The following is a 27,885-nucleotide window of genomic DNA, read 5'->3' on the forward strand; positions in this document are numbered from 1 at the left end:
AGAGAGAGAGAGATATTATGAATATGGATGGAGGGAAAGAGGGAGTAATTCTTCTTTCCTGGAGAATTTATTCCCGAAACCACTGTCTCTGTTATAAGTAGGTGGCTGGGAGTAGCTTGAAAAATATGCAAATAAAGAAAACAGATTTTCATAAGTTTTTTGAAATCAATGAGCAAAATCTCATGTAGATTTAAAATCTTCTTATATTGAGGGAAATCCCTAGAGCAATTGGCTGTACTATTCTTCACTTGCATTAAAATAAGAAACTGCTCCAGGATTCTGAATTGAGCAGCTGTTGGTATAAATGTCTCCTGCCACACTCATAAAGGTTTTTAATGTACAATAATATAGTGTGTGGCTCTTTCCTTCTATGGTCAGATGCATTATTTATAATTAACTAACTTTGTGCCATCTTCACATGTGGAAAAGCAATAATTGGAGCGATCCATTTTTAGTTCATAGGAAACAAGGCTCTCTTCATTTTATTAGTGCCATTTACCTACCATCCTTTCTGCCAGTGATTTGGATTGTTCAGCTGTGGCTCCTGCTTTATTTTCACACTCTCATATTTCACAACTGTGCGAAGATGCCCGTTCAACATGAATTAGCCTGAGAGTGCCTCAGAGAATGCTGAGGGGTTAGCTGCAGCCCCATAGCTTCCATGCAAACACCTGGGGCAGAACTGAAAGAACAGTATGTCTGTACCCGAATTCGCTCATCTGTAAACTGAAAATGATCATATGGATGTTAAGAAATTTGAACAAATGATTATTGGATGAAAGTTAAAATACTAGCTTCACAGATGTACCCTTGCACTAAATCTCCCTGATTGATCTTGCCCCTCAATCTGCCTCACTTTGGAGCCTCAGAAGAAGTGACCTTATCCACACACATTTTGTTCTGAGACAGTCTGCATATTTACTAACACTCTTTCCTAGGCTCCTCTCGGCAGAGAATGTAGGAATATCTGAAGTTGGGCTCCCTTTTCCTCCAACTCTACTATCCCATATTTGGGTCACCTTTCTCCATCATGGACCACATAGAGGGACAATACAGATGTTTACTGGAAGACACGTTTCTGGAGATCAGAGGAGCAACTTTGTCTTACAATAAATTTCAAAGAAGGAGGCAAGGCTCTATGACAAGCGGATTGTAAATGTTTCAACTCGTATCCATTCCAGATAGAGCAGTGACCCAAACTCCCATCACTTGAAGGAGCTTTAAACAGAGTACTGGAGTCAAGCATATGAAATAGTACACATAACACAAACAACGTAAGGACTGAATATAGGTACACATAATACAGTGCTGGAGTAATACATCCTGGCTGGGGAAGCTCAGTAGGTATTTACTGAGGCATTTACACATCTGAGCTGAGATGTGATGATAAGAGAAATTCAATAGTAAGAAAGCATTTAACTGGTAAGTAGTAGTGGTGGTTACAGCACTCCGTGGAAGAAGCAAGGCAGTAAGTTACTGAAGCAAAAGAAAGCTTGATCATCTGAACTGGGGTAAGATTCTCAACCTTACAACCCAGAGGAGTGACAAGGAAGTGGGGGTTACATTTTCATCTTCAAGTTAAATGACCTGAACTTTATTCTACAAACAACAGTCTACTACTTGATTTTTACCGGGAGTTGATCCAAGCTCTAAGCTCGGCCCTGACTTTTAAATGGATTCATCTGTCCACAATAACAATGCAGACTAGAACCAGAGGAGACAGAGGCGCTAACAGTCCTCAGCTGCGGCTGGGACTGTGCATGTGGGTCGCTTCGTTTCACTGGACTCTCGTCTGTGCCAAGTTATTATTTGTGGGAGCTGAGGTCATACTTGGGTTGGCTGGTGCCAAGAGTAATTCCAGACAGGGGTGAGAAGTCCCGCGTGTAGAACACAGCAGGGCCCACTGCCTTCTGACGTAGGTCTTCCCTAAAGCCAGACTCCTCAGACCTGCGGGTCCCATACTTTCCTCCACAAAGCTGACAGATGTCTTCTTTTCCCTTTCGCCTTAACAACTGGGCTACTTCTCAGACATGGATCCGGGTGCTTTGCTTTTGCTTTTCCAAGCGACAGGCTCCTCAGCCAGGCGGCCTCTCGCCACAGCGGTTCCCTCAGGAGTGACTCCTGTCACCCAACGGCGCCACTCCCGGCCCTGGGAACGTTGTCCTCGCTCCATCCCCAGAGGTCTGAGCGCCAGCCCAGCCAGACGCCAGGATTTCTCACTCCCAACCACCACGCCTCCAGCTGCCCGCCCCGGAGCGCGCGGCCGCTTCAGCAGCCTCGAACCCGCGCCGGGAGCCTCCCTAGGATTCTGGAGCGGAGGTGCTGGCCCCGCCCCCGGCCCGGCCCCATCCCCGCCCACGCCCCTGCCGGCCGGCCCGCGCATCAGCGTCGCCGGGCCTCTCCCGAGGCCCCGCCCCGGCCCCGCCCCCGGCCGCCGGCCCGCGCGTCACCGTCGCCAGGCCGCTCCGAGGCCCCGCCCCGGCCCCGCCCCCGCCCGCCGGCCCGCGCGTCACCGCCGCCAGGCCGCTCCGAGGCCCCGCCCCCGGCCCCGCCCCCGCCCGCCGGCCCGCGTCGCGGTCTCTCGCCCTCCCCGGGCCGCGCGGCCGGAGCTGGCTCTGAGGAGCGGCTGCCGCGGCGGGCTCAGGGCCTGGAGACGCGGACGCCGCACTGGACCCGGCGCTCCGGGGAGCGCCCGCCTCGGCGGTTCAGCCGCTCGCGGCCCGGCCCGCCTGCCCGCGGGCGCCCGGCGTTCCCCGAGGGCGGGCGTGTCCGCGGGGCGCGGGGACCGAGCCGACGGAGGCGTGCGAGCGCGGGGCCGCCGCCGGGGGAGCGCGGGGGGCGCCGCCGGGGCCGCGGAGAGCCGCGCGGGCAGCGCCGGGCCCGGCCGCCAGGGCCGAGCAGGGTCCGCCAAGTGTCCACGTCCGCCTCGGCGGGGGCGCCGCGCGGCCCGGACCCCGTCGGGATCTGCCTGAGGTAAGCGCACCTGGCGTTCGGGGGTCTCTCGGCCCGAGCCGCTGCCTCCGTGGCGGGGAGCGGGGAGCGGAGCCCGGGGCCGGCCCGTTCGGGGGACCCGAGCAGGAAAATGCAACAGGCAGGGCGGGTCAGAAACTCCTGGCGTTGGTGTTTGCTGCGGAGAGGAGACTTGTCCAAGACTGAAACTTGGTTAGCGTCTGGCAGCCAGGACCGGGAGGCGAGGACGCCGTCTCCGGCTGGGCGAGCGCGCCCTCTGGCGGCCGCCTCTGGGACGACGCCCAGGCCACAGGTGAGAGGCGGGCGCGCCGTCGCTCCTTCTCTCTCCAGCCTTCAGCCAGAGTGGGGAAAAAAGCCCAAATTGCTGTTTCATGTTTGATCCTGGGTCCTTTGTAACCGACCCAACAAGGGTGATGGCAGGACTCATCTGTGCTCATTGCATCTGGGTAAAAATCTGTTTGAGTAAAGCAAACCACAGTTAAAATACAAAAACATCTCGTGGTTACTTGTCTAACATTCACTGGGATCCAAATTTCTGTGTGAAAGTGTAAGAACAATTCACTTGAGCTTGCTTAGATTGTGTACAATATTTTATTGTGATTTCTAAAATTTCATTTAAATGAATATAGAATATTTAAATGATCAGTCTACTTTCACTCCTAGCATACTTGTGCCCTCAAAGAATTTGTTTTTTCTTTTTTTGCACCAGAAAGGACTATCATGAAAAAGGAACAGAAAAGAGCCTTCTCTATTGGTGAAAGGGGAGTTTTCTTTCCCAATTGGTGGTTACTTCATGATTGGAAGAGAAGTACCTAGGTGGCTGAAGATAATACATTTTTATATTTGTTCTAGTGAAGCTGATCAAAGAAGATGTGAAAATACTGTTTCTGTCATAATAGGCTGCTGAGTAAGAAAGCCTGAAAAAAGCCAGATTTGAAATGACGTCAGATACTTTGATTTTTTTTTAAACCAAGTGGGACTTCGAACACTTGTTGAGGATGTTTTCTCCTAAAAATGGAAGAAGAAAACGTTTACAAAGCATGAATTATAAGAAGTTGAGAGAAAAAGCAGCTGAGTCCACTCACTCAAAGAATGTCAGTACTTCAGTACTTCTGTCTTCTTTGGGAAGACACATATAAATGTACCATACATGTGAGTTTATCACCAATGATCGTTTCCTATGCTAAGGATGACTTTTAATTTGAATTTTGGAGTGTTTTTTTTTTCTCTTTTTTACAATGTGTGTTTTGACTTTTCGTGTTTAATAGATTTATATAAAGGAAGTAAATTCTGAATTCAGAGTACTTTTTATTTTTTTTACTATACCACTGTGTGTTACAGAAAATTAGAGGTTTTAACATTTCTTGAAGTTTTATTGGAAGGAAGACTGTGCCAGGGACACAGATAGGCAGTGTAAGTTTTTTATTTTTTTTTTCTCTTTGGCAACTATACTTGCTTTGAATGAGCTGACTATCAGCTGGATTTCACAGTATATAAGATTTACAATCTTTGTTTTATCAAGGCCTTTAATGTATGTTTTATACTAACCAGATGGGAAGCACACTGAGCACCGTGTTTGACATGTTTGCCTAAGGAAGGGAACTCCCCGATGGATCATGGCGTTAATGTTTATAGGACATTTCCTATTTTTAGCATTAGTGATGTTTGGTTTCTCTACTCTTGAGGAATCTGTGAGCAATTACTCTGAATGGGCAGTTTTCACAGATGATATAAATCAGTTTAAGACACAGAAAGTACAAGATTTCAAGGCCAACCAAAAGCTGAAGAAAAGTATGCTCCATCCAAGTTTATATTTTGATGCTGGAGAAATCCAATCAATGAGACAAAAGTCTCACACAAGCCATTTGCATCTTTTCAGAGCTATCAGAAGTGCAGTGACGGTTATGCTATCCAACCCGACATACTACCTACCTCCACCAAAGCATGCTGATTTTGCTGCCAAGTGGAATGAAATTTATGGTAATAATCTGCCTCCTTTAGCATTGTACTGTTTGTTAAGCCCAGAAGACAAAGTTGCCTTTGAATTTGTCTTGGAATATATGGACAGGATGGTTGGCTACAAAGACTGGCTAGTTGAGAATGCGCCAGGGGATGAGGTTCCAATTGGGCATTCCTTAACAGGTTTTGCCACTGCCTTTGACTTTTTGTATAACTTACTAGATAATCATCGAAGACAAATATATCTGGAAAAAATATGGATTATTACTGAGGAAATGTATGAGTATTCCAAGGTCCGCTCGTGGGGCAAGCAGCTTCTCCATAACCATCAAGCTACAAATATGATAGCATTACTCACAGGGGCCTTGGTCACGGGGGTAGAAAAAGGTTCTAAAGCAAATATATGGAAACAAGTTGTAGTGGACGTGATGGAAAAGACGATGTTTCTATTGAATCATGTTGTTGATGGTTCTTTGGATGAAGGTGTGGCATATGGGAGCTACACAGCTAAATCAGTCACACAGTATGTTTTTCTGGCTCAGCGCCATTTTAATATCAATAACTTAGATAATAACTGGTTAAAAATGCACTTTTGGTTTTATTATGCCACTCTTTTACCAGGTTTCCAAAGAACTGTAGGTATAGCAGATTCCAATTATAATTGGTTTTATGGTCCAGAGAGCCAGCTTGTTTTCTTGGATAAGTTCATCTTAAAGAATGGAGCTGGAAATTGGTTAGCTCAGCAAATTAGGAAGCACCGACCTAAAGATGGACCAATGGTTCCTTCCACTGCCCAAAGATGGAGTACTCTTCATACTGAATACATCTGGTATGATCCCCAGCTCACCCCACAGCCTCCTGCTGAATATGGTACTGCAAAAATGCATACATTCCCTAATTGGGGTGTTGTCACCTATGGAGCTGGGTTGCCAAACACCCAGACCAATACCTTTGTGTCTTTTAAATCTGGGAAGCTGGGGGGACGAGCTGTGTATGACATAGTTCACTTTCAGCCTTATTCCTGGATTGATGGGTGGAGAAGCTTTAACCCAGGACATGAGCATCCAGATCAGAACTCATTTACTTTTGCTCCCAATGGGCAGGTATTTGTTTCTGAGGCTCTCTATGGCCCCAAATTGAGCCACCTTAACAATGTATTGGTATTTGCACCATCACCTTCAAGCCAGTGTAACAAGCCCTGGGAAGGCCAACTGGGAGAGTGTGCACAGTGGCTCAAGTGGACTGGTGAGGAGGTTGGTGATGCAGCTGGGGAAATCATCACTGCCTCTCAGCATGGAGAAATGATATTTGTGAGTGGGGAAGCAGTGTCTGCTTATTCTTCAGCAATGAGACTGAAAAGTGTTTATCGTGCTTTACTTCTCCTAAATTCTCAAACTCTGCTAGTTGTTGATCACATTGAGAGGCAAGAAGATTCCCCAATAAATTCTGTCAGTGCCTTCTTTCATAATTTGGATATTGATTTTAAATACATCCCATATAAATTTAGGAATAGTTACAATGGTGCCATGATGGATGTGTGGGATGCACACTACAAAATGTTTTGGTTCGATCATCATGGCAATAGCCCCACAGCCAGTATACAGGAAGCAGAACAAGCTGCTGAATTTAAGAAACGGTGGACTCAATTTGTAAATGTTACATTTCAAATGGAATCCACAATCACAAGAATCGCTTATATCTTTTATGGGCCTTATGTCAATGTTTCAGGTTGCAGATTCATTGATAACTCCAATTCTGGACTTCAGATTTCCCTCAGTGTCAATAATAGTGAACATGTTGTTTCCATTGTGACTGACTACCATAACCTGAAGACCAGATTCAATTACCTGGGATTTGGTGGTTTTGCCAATGTGGCTGATGAAAGCCAAATAACCCGATTTGGTTTGGGCACTCAAGCAATAGTGAAACCTGTGAGACATGATCGAGTTATTTTCCCTTTTGGATTTAAATTCAATATAGCAGTTGGATTTATTTTGTGTATTAGTTTGGTGATTTTAACTTTTCAATGGCGGTTTTACCTTTCTTTTAGAAAGCTAATGCGATGGATATTAATACTTGTTATTGCCTTGTGGTTTATTGAGCTTCTTGATGTGTGGAGCACTTGCACTCAACCAATCTGTGCAAAATGGACAAGGGCAGAGGCTGAGGCAAGCAAGAAGGCTTTATCTCCTGAAGGGTACCACGTGGATCTTCCTGATGTTGTCATTACCTCACTTCCTGGTTCAGGAGCTGAAATTCTCAAACAACTTTTTTTCAACAGTAGTGATTTTCTCTACATCAGGGTTCCTACAGCCTACATTGATATCCCTGAAACTGAATTTGAAATTGACTCATTTGTAGATGCCTGTGAATGGAAAGTGTCAGATATCCGCAGTGGGCATTTTCGATTACTGCGAGGTTGGTTGCAGTCTTTGGTCCGGGACACAAAACTACATTTGCAAAATATTCATCTCCATGAACCCAGTAAGGGTAAACTGGCACAATATTTTACAGCGAATAAAGAAAAGAAAAGAAAATTGAAAAGGAAAGAGTCTTTGCTAGAACAAAGAAGTAGAATGAAAGGCGCCTTTGACAGAGATGCTGAATATATTAGGGCTTTGAGGAGGCACCTGGTATATTACCCAAGTGCACGTCCTGTGCTCAGTTTAAACAGTGGGAGCTGGACTTTAAAGCTTCATTTTTTTCAGGAAGTTTTAGGTACTTCGATGAGGGCATTGTATGTGGTAAGAGACCCTCGGGCATGGATTTATTCAATGTTGTACAGTAGTAAACCAAGTTTTTACTCTTTGAAGAATGTACCAGAGCACTTAGCAAAATTGTTTAAAGTAGACGGAGGTAAAGGCAAATGTAGCTTAAACTCAGGCTATGCTTTCGAATATGAACCTTTGAAGAAAGAATTATCAAAATCCAAGTCAAATGCAGTTTCCCTATTGTCTCATTTGTGGCTTGCAAACACAGCGGCAGCCTTGAGAATAAATACAGATTTGCTGCCTACCAGCTACCAGCTAGTCAAGTTTGAAGATATTGTGCATTTTCCTCAGAAAACCACTGAAAGGATTTTTGCCTTTCTTGGAATTCCTTTGTCTCCTGCTAGTTTAAACCAAATATTGTTTGCCACCTCCACGAACCTTTTTTACCTCCCCTATGAAGGAGAAATATCACCAACTAATACTAATGTTTGGAAACAGAATTTGCCGAGAGATGAAATTAAATTAATTGAAAACATCTGCTGGACACTGATGGATCGTCTAGGATATCCAAAGTTTATGGACTAAATGCTGCAGGTCAGCAGAAATTTGCACTAATGTTTTCCAGCCCACTTTGTGGATATGAATTAGGAGAGTTTGTTTATTCTTGTAGTCTGTGTGTGTGTGTGTATGCGTGTGTGTGTGTGTGTTTTCAGATTGTTTTCTTGCACAGAGAGATTATTTTAAAAATAGACACCATATCTGATATGACCTGGTAGGATTTATGTCACCACTTTCTTTACCTTTGTTTTTGAAATGTTTTCTGCTTAAATGTTTCTGCTACAGAATTGTAGATAAAGTCACATCGTGGGGTCGGGGTGATGTAAAAGATTGTAAAAGACTTTTTTGTCCTAACTCACCATCATATGTAACTGTAGTCTGAGACCTAAAACACTGCTAAAGGCCTTGAATTGCTGCTTTACCCAAGCATCTCTTTCAAGATGGATTTCAAAAGTTTCTTATCTTTGTGGAAAGGTCTTCTAATATACCTAACTTGCAGAAAGCAAAAGAAAAAGAAAAATAAAAGATTGATTTTTACTCTGTGTAGTATACAGTGATATCACTGAAATAGTAGTGAATGGTCCTATCATAACTGTAGGATTCCTTTTGGAAAATACAGATGGAAATACCTAATGAGTATGTTTTGTTTTCTTACCTGTTAGGTCAGAAACTGTGACCTGAAAAGCTTCCGTAATGTTTTTTTGTTAGAAATCATAAGGAATAAATGTTTGAACAATCTGGGTGCCAAAGACTGGTAGATTATTTTAGACAGGCTTTTGTGTTGAAAACTATCTTTTTTGCCTCTCTGAAGCTACAGCTGTTCTCCATCACACCACTCCCACCCTGTTCTTTTTTGTCACTGTCAAACAAAACTATCAGTAGTTACTAATTGCTAAATGCTCAGTATTTGTGGAGATTTTTTTTTTCTGATGATGATTAATTTTGCATTAAAGGTTGACATAGACTCAGAATCAAATTTATTTTTGTAGAATTGTCATTATGTGACTCAAAGAAAGCAGTGTGGCTGCTGCCAGTGATTTTTAAGACTGGAAACAGAATTGGAAAACTGCCTAACTTATCTTGTGTCCCTTTGAATGAGTTTACAGACTGCCAGTGTCTGCAAAAGTTGAAGGCAAGTGGGAGATGATGTCAGAGGCATCTGTTTCCTTTACCATCTGCATCTTATTATAAATGTAGTCGTCATAAAATGTGGTTCATTCCATTTTGGTAGGATGAAATAAAAATGCTATCCCCGAATAAGCCAGTGGAGTAATTACAATGTATTGGATGAAAACTATTAAGCGATGTTGAGACTTGATGAGAATTTTTGTACAGATTGTAGTCGTCTTCCTGATGTTTCAAACTATAGTCCCCTCAAGCTCTCTAACACTTGAGAGACTGTCATTCTGACCTAGATAAAAGTGTTTCTTTCTCAGTGGTTTATTATTATGTCAAAATGTGCCTCCAGAGTGATAAGGCTGTGGGTATGTTACATTCTAGCAAAACCCAAGTTGGCTGTTAGTTTTCTTCCATTATAATGTGAATGGAGACTGTTCCTGCTTCTTAATATCTATTTCTTTCTCATGGCTCTTGTGATTTTTGCTACATTATGTCAGAATGAATAAAAATCATATTAATGTAGGTTGAGGAGCCACTGAAGACCTAAATCTAAACTGTTACTTTCAGATTATTCTTTCTATCTTGAGTTGTCAGTAAGCATGGAAAATTGCTTCATGGGTGATAACACTGTTTCCATTATTTGTCATAATCTTAGTATTTTCTTTAAATTCACAACATGTCTGATCTTGAATCAGATGAAATAAAAAAGTTCTGACAGTAGTATTAGATATGATGAAGGTAAGAATTAAAAATGCAGCTGACAATTGAAGCAGAAACTACCACTGCTTTTTAACATTGTACAGACAAGCACCTATGGGCAAAATAGAGCCAGGTGGAGTGTATCAAGGAATAGGAAAAGAGGTGTGGAAAATGAAGGTGATTCTGAGAACAGATATAGGAATGTACTGACAGTGAAAGAAATGTACTTGTTTAAGAAAAATGTCAAATTGTGTCCTAACCTTCATCCCATATAGCAATGCTGAGTTGAAGTTACCTGTCTTGGTGGTTACCCGTTCCTACTCCAAGAGAATATTTATTAAGACAAGAACCCTACTACTTGGTTAATTCTTAAAAAGAAAGATCACTGAAAACTACTATTTGCATATTCTCTTGGGAGGAGGGTTTTATATGTAGGTGAGTGGAAGATATATCCATTGCACATGCTTGTATGTTATCATGTCTGACATGTCCTACCTTTACCTTAAAATCTGAATACCTAAGGTTCTTCCATCATATCCCCAGGTCCTGCACTCTCAGGGTGATCTAATAAAAATCTGAACAGCCTCTACAATTATTTTTATTCCTACTATATTGAAAATGAGGGATCATCACCATCTGACATGTCTAAAAGAAACATGTAAAATGTCTTCTTTGTAAAAGAAATTTCTCCATTAACATCTCCAAACTTAATTCTAATTGGGATAGAAAATTTAAAAAAATTTTTTAAAAGATTTACTTATTTATTTGAAAGGAAGATTTAAAGAGAGAGAGGAAAACAGACCAGATGGAGATCTTCCATCCGCTGGTTCACTCCCCAAATGGCTGGAATGACTGAGTCTGAAGGGGGCTGAAGTCAGGATCCGGGAGCTTTTTCCTGTTCTCCAGCATGGGTGGTAGGAATCCAAATACTTGGGTCATCTTTCACTGCTTTCCCAGGCCATTAGCAGGCAGCTGGTTCTGAAATGAAGCAGCTGGGACTTGAACTGACACCCATATGAGTGCTGGGGTCACAGTTGGCAGCTTAACCCACTAAGTCTTACTTAACCTGGCCCAATCAGATGAAAGCTTATTAAAAAATAATAGCATTGAAATCTTGAGATTGTTAATAGGTGTGTTGGACCTGGCCCAATCAGATGAAAGCTTATTAAAAATAATAGCATTGAAATCTTGAGATTGTAAATAGGTGTGTTGGTTTTGCTGACAAACACAGCAAATAAATGTATGAAAAATAACCTGGGTTTCAAATGTTGCAAGCAATACAAATTTACTCGGGCTGAAATTGAAAGGCCATATTCAAAGTTGATGTCATTGGAATGCAACATACAGAGAGGTACAAAATAGGAGAACTTATTCCAGAGAAGGAAGCCACATGAATGTGTTAAAATGTAATTTGAAGAATTAAAATTTTAGCAAGCATTTTACACATATGTACATATTAGATCTCTGCCCCACAATTTTAGACATTTCATTTTCTCTTTAGGAAAATAAGAATTAATAAATTTCTGGCAAGAATGGATGATACTTATTATGTCAAATTCCAAGCAATACCATGACAATGTGTTGTTTGTCTGTAAATATACTTGGAGAAGAATCCATCTTCCACATAGAAACATACTAAGCATGTCTTAAGAATCGCCAGTTGTGAAAAGGTTTACCTTTTCTGTTCTCTATTTATTTTTAAGTTTATTTATTTTTAATTGAGAAGGAAAGAGAGAAAGCATTCCCCATATGCCAGTTCACTCTCTAAATGCCCTCAACCACCGGGGCTGGGTTAGGGCCAGAGTCAGGAGCTGGAAATGCAGTCAAGATCTCCCTCACATCAGTTAATTGAGCCATCAGTGCTGCTTCCCAGGGACTGCACTAGCAGGAAGCTGGATCAGAAAGTAGGAGAGCACAGTCCCTCAAACCAGGGGCTGGACTGTGAAATGGGATGTGGACATGCCATATTAGTATGGGAGGCCCATATCAAACATGAGCACTCTGATATGGGATATAGGCATCTTAAACACAAGCAAAATATCCACCCCTACTTACTCTTTTAATAAGATTATTTGAAAACCATGTGACAGAAAAAGATATAGATATCTCCTATCTGATAGTTCATTCCCCAAATGACTCTCAACAGGACTAGGCCAGAATCAAGACAGGAGCCAGGCACACATTCAGGTCTACTGCTTGGATATACAAACTTCATGCATTTTGGAAATACAAATTTAGGAATGTAGTGTTTCTTCCCATCTTACCTGCCCTCCCACCCTTCCTTCTCCCTTTCCTATTCCCATTCTTATTTTCTACTAAGATCTATTTTCGATTAACTTTATACACATAAGATTAACCGTATACTAAAGAGGTCAACAAACAGTGTATGTATGTATATGTGTGTGTGTATATGTGTATATATATATATATATATATATATATATATAACCCTTCCTCAACAGTAGAGGCAAGGGCTGTTCAAAGTCATTGCATTTCAAAGTCTCTATCACTTCTATAGGTTACATTTTAGGTACTCTATTAGTTACCACAGGTTGGGGGTGAGGGATCGCATATGGCATTCATCCTTTTGGGACTGGGTTATTTGACTAAGTATAATGTTTTCCATTTGCATTAATTTTGTTGGAAATGACAGGATTTCATTTTTTTTCCACTACCATAGTATTCCATAGTGTATATATCCCATTATTTCATATCCAGTCTTCAGTTGACAGACACTTGGGTTGATTCCATATCTTAGCTATTGTGAACTGAGCTGCAATAAACATGGGGGTACAGATAACTCTTTCATATGCTGATTTCATTTCCCTAGGATAAATTATCCGAAAGGGTGATGGCTGGATCATATGGTATGTCTATATTCAGATTTCTGAGGTATCTCCCTACTGTCTTCCACAGTGATTGTACCAGTTTACATTTCCACCAACAATGGATTAGGGTACCTTTTTCCCCACATCCTCAGGATTTGTTGTTTGTTTTGAAAGTCATTCTAACAGGGGTGAGGAGAAACCTCATTGTGCTTTTGATTTGATTTCCCTGATGACGTGATCCTTCATGTGTCTGTTGGCCATTTGGATTTCCTCTTTTGAAAAATGTCTATTTAAGTCCTTTGCCCATTTCTTAACTGGATTGTTGGTTTCATTGTTGTTGGGCTTCTTAAGCTCTTTATATATTCTGATTATTAATCCTTTATCAATTGCATAGTTTGCAAATGTCTTCCATTCTGTCAGTTGTCTCTTGATTTTGTTGAGTTTCTTTGGCAGTGCAGAAGCTTCTCAATTTGATGTAATCCCATTTGTCAATTTGGGCTTTGGTTACCTGTGCCTCTGGGGTCTTTTCCAAGAACTCTTTGCCTGTGTTAATGTCTTGCAGGGTTTCCCCAATGTTTTCTAATAATTTGATGGTATCAGATGGTAGATTTAGGTCTTTGATCCATTTTGAGTGGATTTTTGTGTAAAGCATAGGTGGTCTTGTTTCATCCAGTTTTCCCAGCACCATTTGTTGAAGAGACTGTCCTCACTCCAGGGATTGATTTTACCTCTTTTGTCAAATATAAGTTGGTTGTAGATGCTCGGATTGATTCCTGGAGTTTCTATTGTATTCCATTGGTCTGTCCATCAGTTTTTGTACCAGGATGTTTTGATTCTAACTGCACTATAGTATGTCTTGAAATATGGTATTGTGATGCCTCCAGCTTTGTTTTTTATTTTTTAAAGATTTATTTATTTGAAAGACTGAGTTACAGAGAGAGGTAGAGCCCAAGAGAGAGAGAGAGAGAGAGAGAGTCTTCCATCTGCTGGTTCACTTCCCAGATTGCTGCAATGGCCAGAGCTGTGTTGATCTGAAGCAGAAGCCAGGAGTTTACTCCAGGTTTCCCACATGGATACAGGGGCCCAAGCACTTGGGCCATCTTTTACTGCTTTCCCAGGCCATAGCAGAGAGCTGGATCAGAAGTAGACCAGCCAGGACTCGAACTGGTGCCTATGTGGGATGCTAGCACTGCAAGCCAGGGCTTTAACCCACTGCACCGCAATGTCAGCCCCCCACGTTTATTTTTGTTATGGAAATTGCTTTAGCTATTCGGAGTCTCCTGTGTTTCCATATGAATTTCAGCACCACTTTTTCTATATCTGAGAAGAATAACTGGTATTTTGATTGGTATCTCATTGAATCTGTAAATTGCTTTTGGTAGCATGGACATTTTGATGATATTTTTTTTTCCAACCCATGAACATGGAAGATTTTTCCAATTTTTCATATCTTCTATTTCTTTCTTTAATATTTTGTAATTCTCATCATAGAGATCTTTGTTGTTCTTTGTTACATTTATTCCAAGGTATTTAATTTTTTGTAGTTATTGTGAATGGGATTGATCTTAGAATTTCTGCCTCAGCTGTGGTATTGTCTGTGTATACAAAAACTATTAATTTTTGTGTGTTGATTTTTTATCCTGCCACTTTACCAAAGTCTTTTATGAGTTCCAGTTGTCTTTTAGTGGAGTCTTTTGATTCCACTATATATGGAGTCATGTGTTAGGGATAATTTGCCTTCCTTCTTTCCAAATTGTATCCCTCTGATTTCTTTTTCTTGCCTAATATCTCTGGCTAAAACTTCTAAGACTATATTGAATAGCAATGACATGAGTTGGCATCCTTGTCTATTTCTGGATCTTAGAGGAATGTTTTCACCTTTTCCCCATTCAGTAGGATGATGGCTATGGGTTTGCCATGAATTGCTTTGATTCTGTTGAGGAATGTTCCTTCTATACCCAATTTGCTTAAAGTTTTCATCATGAAAGGATTTTGTATTTTATCAAATGTTTTCTCTGCATCTATTGAGATGAGAGATAATCTATTGAGATGAGAGATGAGAGATTGAGATCACATGGTTTTGTTCTTCAGTTTGTTAATGTGATGTATCACATTGATTGATTTGTGAATGTTGAACCATTCCTGCCTACCAGGGAAAATCCAATTTGGACCAGACGAGTTACCTTGATCATGTGTTGTTGAATTCAGTTGGCTATTTTGTTGAGGATTTTTGTGACTATGTTCATTAGAGAAATTGGGATATAGTTCTCTTTCTCTGTTTATTTTTCAGGTTTGGGAATTAAGGTGATACAGGCTTTATAGAAAGAGTTTGAGAGGATTTCCTCCTTTTTGATGGTTTTGAATAGCTCGAGAAGAATTGGAGTTATTTTTTCTTTAATGTCTGGCAGAATTCAGCAATGAAGCCATCTGGTCCTGGACTTTTCTTTGTTGGAGGGTCTTATTGATTCAATTTCCTTCTTGGTTATTGGTCTGTTTAGGTTTCCTATGTCTTCATGGCTCAATTTAGGTAGGTTGTATGTGTCCAGGAATCTATCCATTTCTTCTAGATTTCCCAGTTTGTTGGCATACAGCTCTTTGTAGTAATTTCTGATTATTATTTTTATTTTTGTGGTATATGTTATATTTTTATTTTCCTTTCTGATTTTATTTATTTGGGTCTTTCCCTCATTTTTTGGTTAGTTGGGCCCATGGTGTGTAAATTTTCTTTATTTTTTCAAAAAAACCAGCTCTTTGTTTTGCTGATCTTTTGTATTATTTTTTATTTGCTCTTTGTGTATTTGTTTTTTTTTAAAGATTTATTTATTTATATGAAAGGCAGAACTATAATCAGGTAGAAGCAGAGAGAGAGAGAGAAAGGTCTTCCATCCACTGGTTCATTCCCCAAGCAGCTGCAAAATCCAAAGCTGGGCCTATCTGAAGCCAGGCTCCAGGAGCTTTCTCTGGGTCTCCTATGTGGGTGCAGGGGCCCAAGCAGTTGGCCCATCTTCCACTGCTTTCCCAGACTATTTCAGAGTGCTGGATTGGAAGTGGAACAGCCAGGACTTAAGCTGGTGCCCTTATGGGATGCTGGCACCACAAATGGAGGCTTTACCCACTCTGCCAGAGCACTGGCCCTTGTTTATTTCTTCTCTAATTTGAATTATTTCTTTTTCTATTACTAATTTTGGTTTTGGTTTGTTATTGCTTTTCTTGGTCCTTGAGATACAATGATAGCTCATTTATTTGGTAACTTTCCAATTTCTTGATTTAGGCACCAATTGCTATAAACTTTCCTTTTAACACTCCTTTTTTTTTTTTTTTTTTTTTAAACTATGTTCCCCTAGACTACAGCAGTAAGCTTCCTCCCTATTCTGCCATCTTGGAATGATTGTAAGACCCAGATGATTTTGGAATTTACACAGGAGAAAAATTTACGGATGACAGGTTCCAACAATATTGTACATGCTTGAACTGTAACTTATATGGGTTTATGTTATATGTAGTCAAAGTATCCTATTTATATTTTATGTTATAACATATTATAATGTAACTTATTTAATTGATTCTGTTTCTAAATATAAGTTCAACCCAAATTTAATAAATCATGTTTTTTTTTTGCTTTTGTCTTTTTGTTTGCACATTATCTAATTTAGCAGCAAATAAATCAGAGACTAAAGACCAAAAACAGTTCATTGGATCTATTTAAATAGCAAAAGTCCTCTAGTAACATAAAAATAGAATGCTAAAAGCAACTAAGTTATGATTATGATCATTTGACATACCCTTTAGGTCTTTGGGTAATGGTGTTAGGATTTTGTATGGAGTTAAGGAAGCAGTAAGTGGTAAATTACAGAGTAAGTTGAATCCTTACTCATCTCATGATATGAGCCACTAAAACTTGAACCCATACCAGCCCCAGTGATGAGCAAGTCTTGCCAACATTAAGCTTTACAATACTTAATGTTACTTAAGCTTTGCATTACTTAATACTGCATCTTGACTGAAACTTTCTACATGGCAAGGATGTGCCTGCACTAACCACTAAGTATTTGTGCTCTAAATCTGCCCCAATAGCATCTTCATTTGGGAATAATACTGCTAAAAGAAATAACCTCCTCCGAGGTAACTTGATAAATACTAGCTACATTTTGTGTAGGGTTAGCACAGTGGACTTGTTTGGGGGATGGGGTAGAAAGAATAAGGATCTGTCATGAATTATTTACTGAGTCAAGGTTTCCTCATTATAATCTTTACAATTACATATAAATGATTTTACTTATAAATTTTCAAATTATGTGAAGATTCTTGTCTAGGGTGTGATCAATATTTAGGCACAATTTTTCTAACTTCAAAAATTTTGAGGGAATTTTGAGTAAATTTATGATTTATTCATTGATTCACTTATTCACCATACTGTTCTGGGTGTCTACTGTCAAGGCATTCATTAGCATGAAGGAAGAGTACAGAAATTGACTGAATATGAACCTGTCATAGGAGGAAATGACAGTTTCTAGAGACTTTAAAACTATTAGGAATCTATCAGAAAGAGGAGAGAAGGGACATTTGAGATAGTGAGTGATTACAACCAAGGAGAAACACCAAAAAATGCTATCTGATCTGCAGTAGACATAGTTTATGTGCTTTTTAGCATCTGTTTGTTTATTTTTGAAGCATGCAATTATGAGGAAAGTGTAGTTAATCAAGTTAGGAGGAGTTATCATCAGAAAGTCTGTATGGATATCATCTCTTTTTTTTTTTTCTTAATTAGGTTTTGACTCCATGGTTGTCATAGTATATTCCATCAATGAGTAGCTCTCCCAGAAGAAATTCAGTGTTATCTGTAAGTGAAATAGAGATAAACCACTGAGCATCTCACCATTCCGATTCACTCAATTATCTCAATATTTCATAGCAAAGAAATCTGGCCTATAATTGAATATCAAGAGATGCCTTAAGAAGTAAAGAATGTCTTTACATAATCTTTTTTTCTTGAAGACTTATTTTATTAATTTGAAAGAATTACAGAGAGAGGTAGAGACAGAAAGAGAGAGGTGTTCCATCCAAATTACAGAGAGAGGTAGAGACAGAGAGAGAGAGATCTTCCATCCGCTGGTTCACTCCCCAGATGGCCGCATGGCCGGAGCTGCTCCAATCTGAAGCCAGGAGTTTCTTCCGTGTCTCCCACATGGGTGCAGGGGCCCAAGGACTTGGTCCATTGTGCACTGCTTTCCCAGACCATAGCAGAAATCTGGATCAGAAGAGGAGCAGCCATGGCTAGAACCTGACACCCATATGGGATGCCGATGCTTCAGGCCAGGGCTTTAACCCGCTGCGCCACAGTGCCGGCCCTCTTTGTGTGGTCTTGACTGGTGTTTGTAACATTATTAGTATTGATAGTAAGATTGATAATTCGGTGTATTTGATCCAGGCTGCAGTATTCTTTTATTTTCCTCTTCTTCCTCCTAAGTATCTCCAGATATATAGTACCAGACACAACACTAGGTCTTGAGAATTCACTAGTGATCAGATACATGACCCTACTTCCATGGAGTTGATGGTCTAGTGTAACTTTTTTTTTTTAGTCTAGTGAAACTTTAAAGAAACGTGTTCTTTTTCTACTTTTCATAGCTTCTAGCGTAAAGGAGCCAACAGCAAGTAGAACTGAATACTACTGTCAATTCTGTGACAATCAAGTGTAATCACATATAATTTGTTCAATGGGGGAAAAGAAAAAAACTAATCCTTTGTTCCTTTTCCTACCTTGCAAATAGTTCCGGAAGGAAGGAGGAGGTAGGAATGAGGAAAAGAAGTGAATGGAGAAAGGGGTATTGGAAGCAAGTGAAGAAGGAAGGGAGAGAGGGCACTCTGAACCTAAATCTGAATACAAAGTAAGCTGCTCAAGAAGAATTATTCCTATAACAGTTTTGTTAATTATGGTATCAACTATTTGAAAGTTCTTTGAAATGTTACTGTACATAAGCTTGATTTAAAAAAGAAAGCTAAATTATAATACACAGATTCTGTTTCATAGCACATTGCAATTTTTTCTTTTTAATTATTTTTGAAGATTTGTTTATTTATTTGAAAGAATAACACAGAAAAATGGAGAGACAGGAAGAGAGAGAGATGGAGAGAGATCTTCCATCTGTTGGTTTACTCCCTAGATGGCTGCAATGGCCAGGGCTGGACCAGTCCAAAGCCAGGAATTTCTTCCAGGTCTCCCACGTGGGTGACAGGGACCCTAGTACTTGGGCCATCTTTTGCTGCTTTCCCCAAGTCATTACCAGGGAGCTGGATCCAAAGTCAAGCAGCTGGGACATGAACCTGCACCGATATGGGATGCTGGAGTTGTAGGTGGCAGCTTAACACACTGTACTGCAACTCTGACCCCTAATTATTTCTTTAAACTATGTTTATATTGCTGTCTTGAGATGAATGTCATTTTGCTTGCAAGTATATTAGCACTAATGTGGAATTTCGACTGCATGTCTGAGGTTTTTAAATGCCTTAGCTATGCAATGTTCTCCCATATGTATTGATCTTAATGGAGTAAGGAGAGAAACATTCGTGCACATATGGCATCCTTGATGCTTTTCGTTCTTCTTTTGGGGGTCAGTTCGCTTCCATTACTGTCAGTTTCCTCATGTTCCAAATGAACAATATGAACTCTTACCCCTGAATTAAAATCTGGCACTCTTTTACAAACAATTTTTTCCTAATTATTCCATAGTGCAAATAGTGCTCCAAACCTGTGTTATACTGTGCTGAAAGATTACTGCCTAATTTTATTGCTGTTTATTTATTGTTTAAATTATATGCTAACTTATTTATTCCTCCACCTTGTTATAGAAGATTAATTTTGTATATTTAAATTATGTGGAACTTCAAAATATAGCTATTTTATCTTCATTGAGACATTTTTATTTGATGTCTTAATGCAATATTTCACACAGTTTTGAAAGGGGATTTTTTTGTATAAAAATACATAGTTCAGTGAAGCAATGACATTGTTTTTATGAGATACCTTTTAAGATTAATGAATATAAGGAATACAGTAAATGAAAACCCCACACAGATAAAACAAATGGACTTTATTGTTCATTTTAAAACATTAGCTGAGCACTTGACTGTTTCAATGCTGACTAGAACAGAGCATGCTTAGTAACTTTCTCATAGGCTTGACATTTGCCTTTTCACCATTTCCTTGCTTTAATTTGAAGAGGAACATTTCTGTATTATGTGAGCTTTGAGGTTAAAAATGAATATAAATCCCTGGGTCAGTATCGACTAGCTCTGAGGTCTTAAGCAAATTTCTTAATTTTAAATCTTAATTTTAAATAAGAGTAAATCGAATGATTTTCTTTAAAATTAAGTATGAAAGTTAATATAGCTGTCCTTATTTTCTCTTTATAGCCACCTTCAATCCTCTAGTCCCATTGATTATAGGAAAAGAAAGAGCAGCAGACATATGTTTACTTTGGTTCTGCTACTGTAGGTTTCCAAAGAGAAGGCAGTCCCATAATGCAATGTACTATTTTCTCAGAAAATAGTTAAGATTATTTCTGATAATTTCAACACATATTTTTAAGATACAGGCCAATTATAAATCTATTTTAGTATGTAATGTTTTTGAGTGGCATAAATATGTAAAGTCACCATTACATGATTAATATATTAATTGAGAAGTACTGCTTCTTATGTTCACATTTCAACAAATTTTAGTTAAACTTTCAGTACAATGTCAATTTTTTATCATTTCTAGATGTGTGTATATTAGTAATCTTTTCATTACTTTAACTAAAATACCTGAGAGAAGCTACTTAAGAAGAAAGCAGGCTTATTTTTCATTTTACAGTTTGGAAGTTCACAGTCCAAAATCAGGAGGATCTATTGATTCAGCTGTCCAATGAGATGAGGATGACAGAAGGATGATCGTATGGCAAGCCAAGAAGCAGAGAGAATGATTGAGCTGAACAGAGCTTATATAACCCAGCCTCTCTCTGCGGTCTCTTGTTTCCATCATAATTTGATCACGGGATTACATTCTAGCAACTGAAGACAATCCAATCACTTCCCCAAAGACCTACCTTCAAATAACAAAACTAAATCATCATAAACCATCAGTGTTAATTTATTAACCATTAACATGAGACTTTGAGGTTTAAACATCTGCATTGATCTGGAGAGACAATTCTGTTCTGATAATGCCATGTTTTGAGTTTTTCCAGAGTATCTCATGTTCATTTCTTAAACTTACTGAGATATAGAGCTTTCTGAATTCAAGTGTGATGATACTACTTTTATTCCATATCACAATTTTAATAATATTAGGCATAACAATTTTTTAAATCTTTATTTGGTATGTACATATGTATGATCTACCTTGTAAATTCTTATATTTGTTCTATTTTAATTTTTCCACTAGGTATGCATAAAGTTAATATTGTCTAATACTGTAAATGAACATCACACTTAGTCCACAGGCAATTATGGTATAAATAGAAATGGAGGTAATGTTTTCAAAGTGCATATGCATGTGTATGTATATAGTATTATTCACCTTAATACCACTTATAACAAAAATTATCTAATTGAGAATTACATTTTCTTTTAATTTACATGCCATTCACATATATCTTTTGGGTTGGGATCAAATTCTATATTACTTTATCTTTTGATTGCATTTTTTTTTTTTTTTTTTTGGACAGGCAGAGTGGACAGTGAGAGAGAGTGACAGACAGAAAGGTCTTTTGCCGTTAGTTCACCCTCCAATGGCCGCCGCGGCTGGTGCGCTGCGGCCGGCGCACCGCGCTGATCTGAAGGCAGGAGCCAGGTGCTTCTCCTGGTCTCCCATGGGGTGCAGGGCCCAAGCACTTGGTCCATCCTCCACTGCACTCCTGGGCCACAGCAGAGAGCTGGCCTGGAAGAGGGGCAACCGGGACAGAATCCAGTGCCCCGACCGGGACTAGAACCTGGTGTGCTGGCGCCACAAGGCAGAGGATTAGCCTACTGAGCCGTAGTGCCGGCTCTGATTGCATTTGAAGTTTGAGTGTGTTTTGTCTTCCAGTTGGGCCCCAAATTCCATAGCCTCTATTAAGAATCTCTTTCAGACTGTCAACTTATCAGTTAGGAGTGTATTAGAGTGTGTACTTCTGCAATGGCCCAAGTATCATAATGATATGATAGTGGAACTCATTCCCTCCTATCCTCAGTAGGGAGGAATACCTTTTCTCTGATTTTTTTGGGTGTTAGTGTTCACACCTTTGTGTTGGTTAACTCTAAAGAATTGGAAACCATTCTAGTGTTGATATGTGCGTATGTTAGTTCTCTGGCTCCTCCATATTAAACTGTAGGTTTTGGGATATGAAAATATGCTACACTGATATGATGACAATAGGAAAAATATGTTTATCCTGGATGGGAACTTGGAAGCCCTCCTCTGAGGTAAATTGCTTTGGCCATTGAGTTAAAGTCAGACTCACGTTTTCTATAATGAGAGACAGAACATATATGATAAAAGATAGAAATAAAATGAACATGTGTGTGCCCCCCATCCACTGTAAGAAGTACACAATGAATGCCAGTTATAAGGCCGTCCTGTATCTGACCTTCTATTATCAAATACTCTGCTGCCACCAACCATCCCAGAAGTAACGTCTATCCTGCTTTTTATATTGGCCATTTGTTTGCTTTTCTTGATAACTCACTCTCTCTCCTCCTTCTCCCTTTTTCTCTCTCTCTTCCCCTTCCTCTCTCCCACTCATATATGTGTGTGTGTGTGTGTGTGTGTGTGTGTATGAATTTACATATCTTCAAACTTCATGTCAGATAGTAACACTAATATATATTTTTATGCAACTTGCTTTTCCTTATTCAATTTTTATTGTCTAATGTACATGATGTTTGTGAAGATCACATTTTTACTATGGTAGTGTTTCATTATATGAATATGCCTTTATATGAACACACAATACCTTATTTATTTTTTAGCTTGTAAATGATTAGGGATATTTCTAGTTCCTGCAAATTCAACTAATATTCTAAAAAAGTTATTAAATAGTTTCTTTAGTGATGGATGCAAGAATTTTGCTGTTTTCTTGTTTGTACCCACAACCTTCCCATCCAGACCCAGCTGACCTTCCTTCATAGCACATATATCTAAGGCTGAAAAGTTCTGAGTTAACATGATTTGTGCATTCTCAACTATTCTAGATGATGCCAAAACTGTTTTCCATATTGTACAGGTTAACAGCTAATATAGAAGTGTTTCCTACTTTTTAAAATTTCCTGATTGGTGGAAAACAGGGATATCTCATTTTGATTTTCCTTTGCATTCTTATATAGTCCATAAGCACAAATATGTATATACAAGAATCCCCCTTCCCCCACAGTGATCCTTATTTTTACCATTTGTGTTTGTATTATGAAATGAAATTTATTGTTATGTCTTTCATCCTTTTATTTATTGAGTTCTATTATTTTCTTACTGGTTCTTTGAAGTTTACCATGTATTAGGTATGCTGAGCCTGTCTTTTATATGTGTTATAGATGACTTTCTGGTTTATTTAATATTGGTAGTATGACATTTATAGTGTCTTTAGATATGCAGGTGTCTTTAATTTGAATGTAATAAAATTTTTCCTTTATATTTTATTTTCCTTTATTATTTATGTTTTTTGGTGTCTTAACTAGTAAGCTTTCCCAAGATTTGGCCCTAAAATGATTCTCATATTTTCTAACTATTTTATTTTTTATTAGTTGTTGTTCCACAACAAACTTTGTGGCTTAAAGCAACATATGTTTATTTTCTCATGGTTTCTGTGGATCAGGAGTCGGCCATGGTTTAATTGAGTTCTGTGTTTAATATCTTTGACAAGGTTGTGATCAATTTGTGGGCTAGGGCTGAATTCTCATCTGAGATTCAACTGGGGAAACATCTGCTTCTAAGCTCACATGCTCGTTGGCAAGATTCAATTCTTTATGGGTCATTGGGTCCAAAGCCTCAGTTTCTTCCTGGATGTTGGCTGGAGATCAACCTCAATTGTCTTACCACGTGGGCCTCTTCTTATGTCTGCTTCATAAAAGCCAGGAAGAGAGAGTCAATAGAGAAACCTAACAATGTAGTATAATCATGAAAGTGACTCACCTTCACATTTCTTGTGTTCTTTGGTTCAAAGCAAGTATAGGTCGCACCTATAACCAGGTGAAGCAAGAATACAAAGCAATGGGAATATTGTGTGTCATTTTATAGTCCACCTGTTTAATACTTTTTAATCCTGTGATAGAATTGAGTCAGAACACTATATATTGTTATTACAGTGGATGATATTTGTTTTAACTGTGTGTTTTTTATTGGTATATAGAAAATGCACTGACTTTTGTGCATTTATATTGTTTCAAAAGCCTTATTAAATCCTATTACTAATTAAATAATTTACCTGGAAATTCTTCTGAGATATTTATACATACAGTTTTGTATTGTGTAATGAGGAATATATTTCCTTCTTTCTAATTTTATAACTACTTTATAATCTTCTGCATTTGTTAGGTTCTCCTGTGAAACACTATGTGGATATAGTTACAGTGGATGTTCTTGTATATTCCTGATAGGAATGAAATTATTCTAACATTTTACCATTGATTAAAATGGATGCTTTGTGTATTTCATAGGTTTACCTTATCAGGATGAGTATTCTCTTCTAATCCTAATTTGTTAAGTGACTTTTATCATGAATGCATGATGATATTTATTGAATATTTTTGCTTTACTCCTTGAGATACTTGTATATTTTGTCTTTATCTGTTCAGGATGCACCATTATATGATTACTTTTTCTTATGAGATCACATTCAACTTAGTTTGCTATGATAAAAGTAGCTTTGGGCATGGTTCATTTAAGTAATATTTGTATATGTTGCTGGATTGTTTTTGTTAATTAAGAAAATGTGTACATCAACATTTATAACTATGGATAGCCTGTAACATCTTTTTTTCATATTGTACATGCCAAATTCTGAAGTCATTATTATAATTATGACAAAATAATTTGGGCATGTTATATTTTTATGTTCTCTATAAGAGTCTGCATAAGATTGAAATAACCTAATACTACAATATTTGGCAGAACTCATCTGTAAAACCATCTGAGCATTATGTTTTCTTTGTGGGAAGATTTTTTTCATAGGCTTATTTTATTTAGCTAATTCATTTATTTTTTAGTCTGCTTTGGTAAATTGTAGTTTTAAGAATGTTTCCTTTTCTTTTGCTCAAAGTGCATTCTGTTGCCTAAATACATACCCACACACATGCACATACACACACACATAATTTTCCATCTCTGTTATGAGCATACATATGTCTTATTTTATTATTCTAGTAGAGTTTGCCTTTTAATGGTTGTCTTTTAAAAGATGATTTGTTTTTAGCTTTCAGTTTTTGCTTCTGTAATTCACTATTTTTTGTTCATCCCAAACCCATTAGGTACATGCTGGATTTATTGCTCATGCAAGAAGAAGGATTTAAAAAATATGTCTTTGCTTTAGAGTAATGTTGTCATGGGATCTAAATAAATCTTGTCTAGAATGAAAGAAGAATGGAAAAGCTAGAGCTATAATTAGTAAAGAAGCAATTGTTAGTTATATTGACCAGGAGAAATGGTTTAGAAAATTTTTATTTTTCCTATATCCGGATATGATAATGGAATAGTCTTATTTTTGTCTTGATATATCATGAAGATAGACTGCCTTAGTTCTGTGAAATTATTTACCTTCAATAAGAGAACATCAGGCCTATCTGCAGTGGCATCAAAATTTTTTGACATAGAAGTACTGATCAGATAAATAAGCTGTTTAGCTCCTGTCATTTCTTAGATGGCCTCATTGGCTAAGAAACTGCAAGAGCTCAGTGCACTGTCCCTACTTACCAGGAATCTGGGAGGAGGACAGAACCACCAGCTGATGTCCTCATCTGAAAAGAGCCTTCCATCTATTATCTTCTAGTTTTAGGAAGTGTAATTTCAGCATAAAAGAAACATTTCTAGAGTTACTTGAGATAAAACCAGAGGAAAACACCTAACTTACACAGATTCATAGTTCCTGGATCTTGAGTTATCCCTGGTATTTGTGTTTTTAAAATGTTTATCCTTGGGGCAAATATCAGTGGTTCGAACACCCACATTCCATATTGGTGTTTCTGGGTTCCAGTCCTGGCTCCACTTCCAATTCCAGCTAGAGGTAAAGCATTCCCAGGGAGGCAGGAGATGATAGCTCAAGTACTTGGGTTCCTGCCACCCAGACAAGCTGGGATTGAGCTTCTGGCTCCTGACTTTAACCTGGCTCAGCCACAGCCATTGCAGGTGTTTGGAGAGTGAACTGTTGGATAGATTTTTCTGTCTGTCTCTGTCTCTTTACATTTTAAATAAAATGAAAATAAATGAATAAATATTTTAAAAAGAAATCAAACTGATCACACATGTACAAAATAATCTTTCTGCCAATTCAAATAAAAATACTGTTACTTTTCTTGTGCTTTACAATTGGTAATGTAAATTCCAAATTATTTTCCATTAAAGTCTCTCCTTTTATTCCTAAATAAATAGAAGAAAAAAGGAATATGAGAAAAAACAAAAAGTCTAAAATTCCTTGGAATCTAATCAAAGTTTTCAGGATGCTTCTGAACATAAAATGAAGAAAGAGCTATGATTTCATGTGATCGGAACTTTCACTGCTTCTCACTGGTATAAAGTGTCATTATAGAGAACTAAGCCTGCTCAACTACACAAGTGACACTTGTTTGAGGGGTCCAGAATCTCATGTTTATACAACTTACGTGCAGTTCACATTGGTTACCTATCCATAAAGGCCAGTTCATTTTAAGTCACCTTTTTTGTTTGTTTTCTCAACATCATAACTCACTGTGCCATTGTTATGTATTGAATAACTGCCTACATTTAGTAGATGTTATGCATGAATTAGCCGATTCTTTCTACCTTCAACCTCACTCTAAACACTTGGCACTTCTGTCGTACTGGATTTGACAACCTAAAATCCCATCTCAAGGTTGTTTTCTTTCAGGGGTTTCTTGTGCTTTTCTCCCCACATAATTGTTTTGAGGTCAGGTTAAACCAACTTTCCAGGCTTCTCTACTTTCAGATTTTGAAAAAGAGGGATTGGTGACAGGTTCAGTTCACTCTCAAAAATACCCTGGGCCCCTTCAGTGAAGAGATCACAGGTCATTACTGTGATCAGCTTGGTATTCCAAGGCATTGGTGAGGGACTCATTTTTCTCAACCACAAAAGATTCTTTCTTTCAAGCCAACAGGCATAAACTCAACTTAAAGCTAAAGTTATTTAAAAAGCAGTTCTTTGGTTTTTCCTCTACTATGGATAGAGCTGAGAAGAATAGAGTTTCTGACTGGATAGAGAGTAATTCGGAAAATTAATATATACAACTGATGAATAAATATAAACACTGTCAATGTTAATTATGTAAATTCAAATTAAGATGTGTTATTTCATCTTCGTTTACAAACTGAAAACATTTTGGTGGATATAGAAAAAGGTCAAACGTTAGTTACTGCTTTGGTAAATCTAAGTGTGTATGTCCTTCATTAAAAGCTATTTGGCCAGCACTGTGGTGGAGCAGATAAAGCCTCCGCCTACAGTGCCAGCATCCCATGTGGGTGACGCTTCGAGTCCTGGCTGCTCCACTTCCAATCCAGCTCTGCTGTGGCCTGGGAAAGCAGTGGAGGATGGCCCAAGTCCTAGGGCCCCTGCACATGCATGGGATACCTGGAAGAAGATCCTGGCTCCTGGCTTCAGATCAGCACAGCTCAGGCCATTTTGGCCAACTGGGGAGTGAACAAGTCGATGAAAGACCTTTCTCTCTCGCACTCTCTCTGCCTCTCCTCTCTGTGTGTAACTCTGACTTTTGAATAAATAAATCTTTAAAAAAAATTTTAAAAAACTAGTTGTCTATTTGCCAGATGTTGAAGTTACTCTTCCTCCACCCCAGACCCGAGTTTGCCTTTGGCCCAGAATTTC

At 38.8% G+C, this 27,885-nt stretch overlaps 1 protein-coding gene and 1 long non-coding RNA gene across 6 annotated transcripts in view; one reads left to right on the forward strand and one right to left on the reverse strand.

Moving 5' to 3' along the window:
• The window catches only part of LOC149123683 (uncharacterized), a 33,558-nt gene extending 29,935 nt beyond the window's left edge, over positions 1-3,623 (reverse strand). The window contains exon 1 of one of the 2 annotated variants that reach the window (XR_016213888.1): positions 2,984-3,623. This is a non-coding gene — a long non-coding RNA (uncharacterized LOC149123683). The remainder of the gene's footprint in view (positions 1-2,983) is intronic. The other variant, XR_016213889.1, reaches the window with a different exon arrangement.
• Positions 2,558-27,885, forward strand: part of DSEL (dermatan sulfate epimerase like) — a 60,202-nt gene continuing 34,874 nt past the window's right edge. Inside the window, exons 1-3 of one of the 4 annotated variants that reach the window (XM_008261447.5) lie at positions 2,558-2,973; positions 3,680-4,122; positions 4,850-27,808. In XM_008261447.5, the coding sequence (XP_008259669.1) occupies positions 4,875-8,225 (3,351 nt within the window). In that variant the 5' untranslated portion in view covers positions 2,558-2,973; positions 3,680-4,122; positions 4,850-4,874 and the 3' untranslated portion in view covers positions 8,226-27,808. Of the gene's footprint in view, positions 2,974-3,679; positions 27,809-27,885 lie in introns of those variants that run through there. The other 3 variants (XM_017344226.4, XM_089304993.1, XM_089304994.1) reach the window with 3 other exon arrangements.

The sequence above is a fragment of the Oryctolagus cuniculus genome, chromosome 10 (genome assembly GCF_051225735.1).
Source record: "Oryctolagus cuniculus isolate XC-2025 breed Fujian yellow rabbit chromosome 10, ASM5122573v1, whole genome shotgun sequence".
Taxonomy (NCBI): domain Eukaryota; kingdom Metazoa; phylum Chordata; class Mammalia; order Lagomorpha; family Leporidae; genus Oryctolagus; species Oryctolagus cuniculus.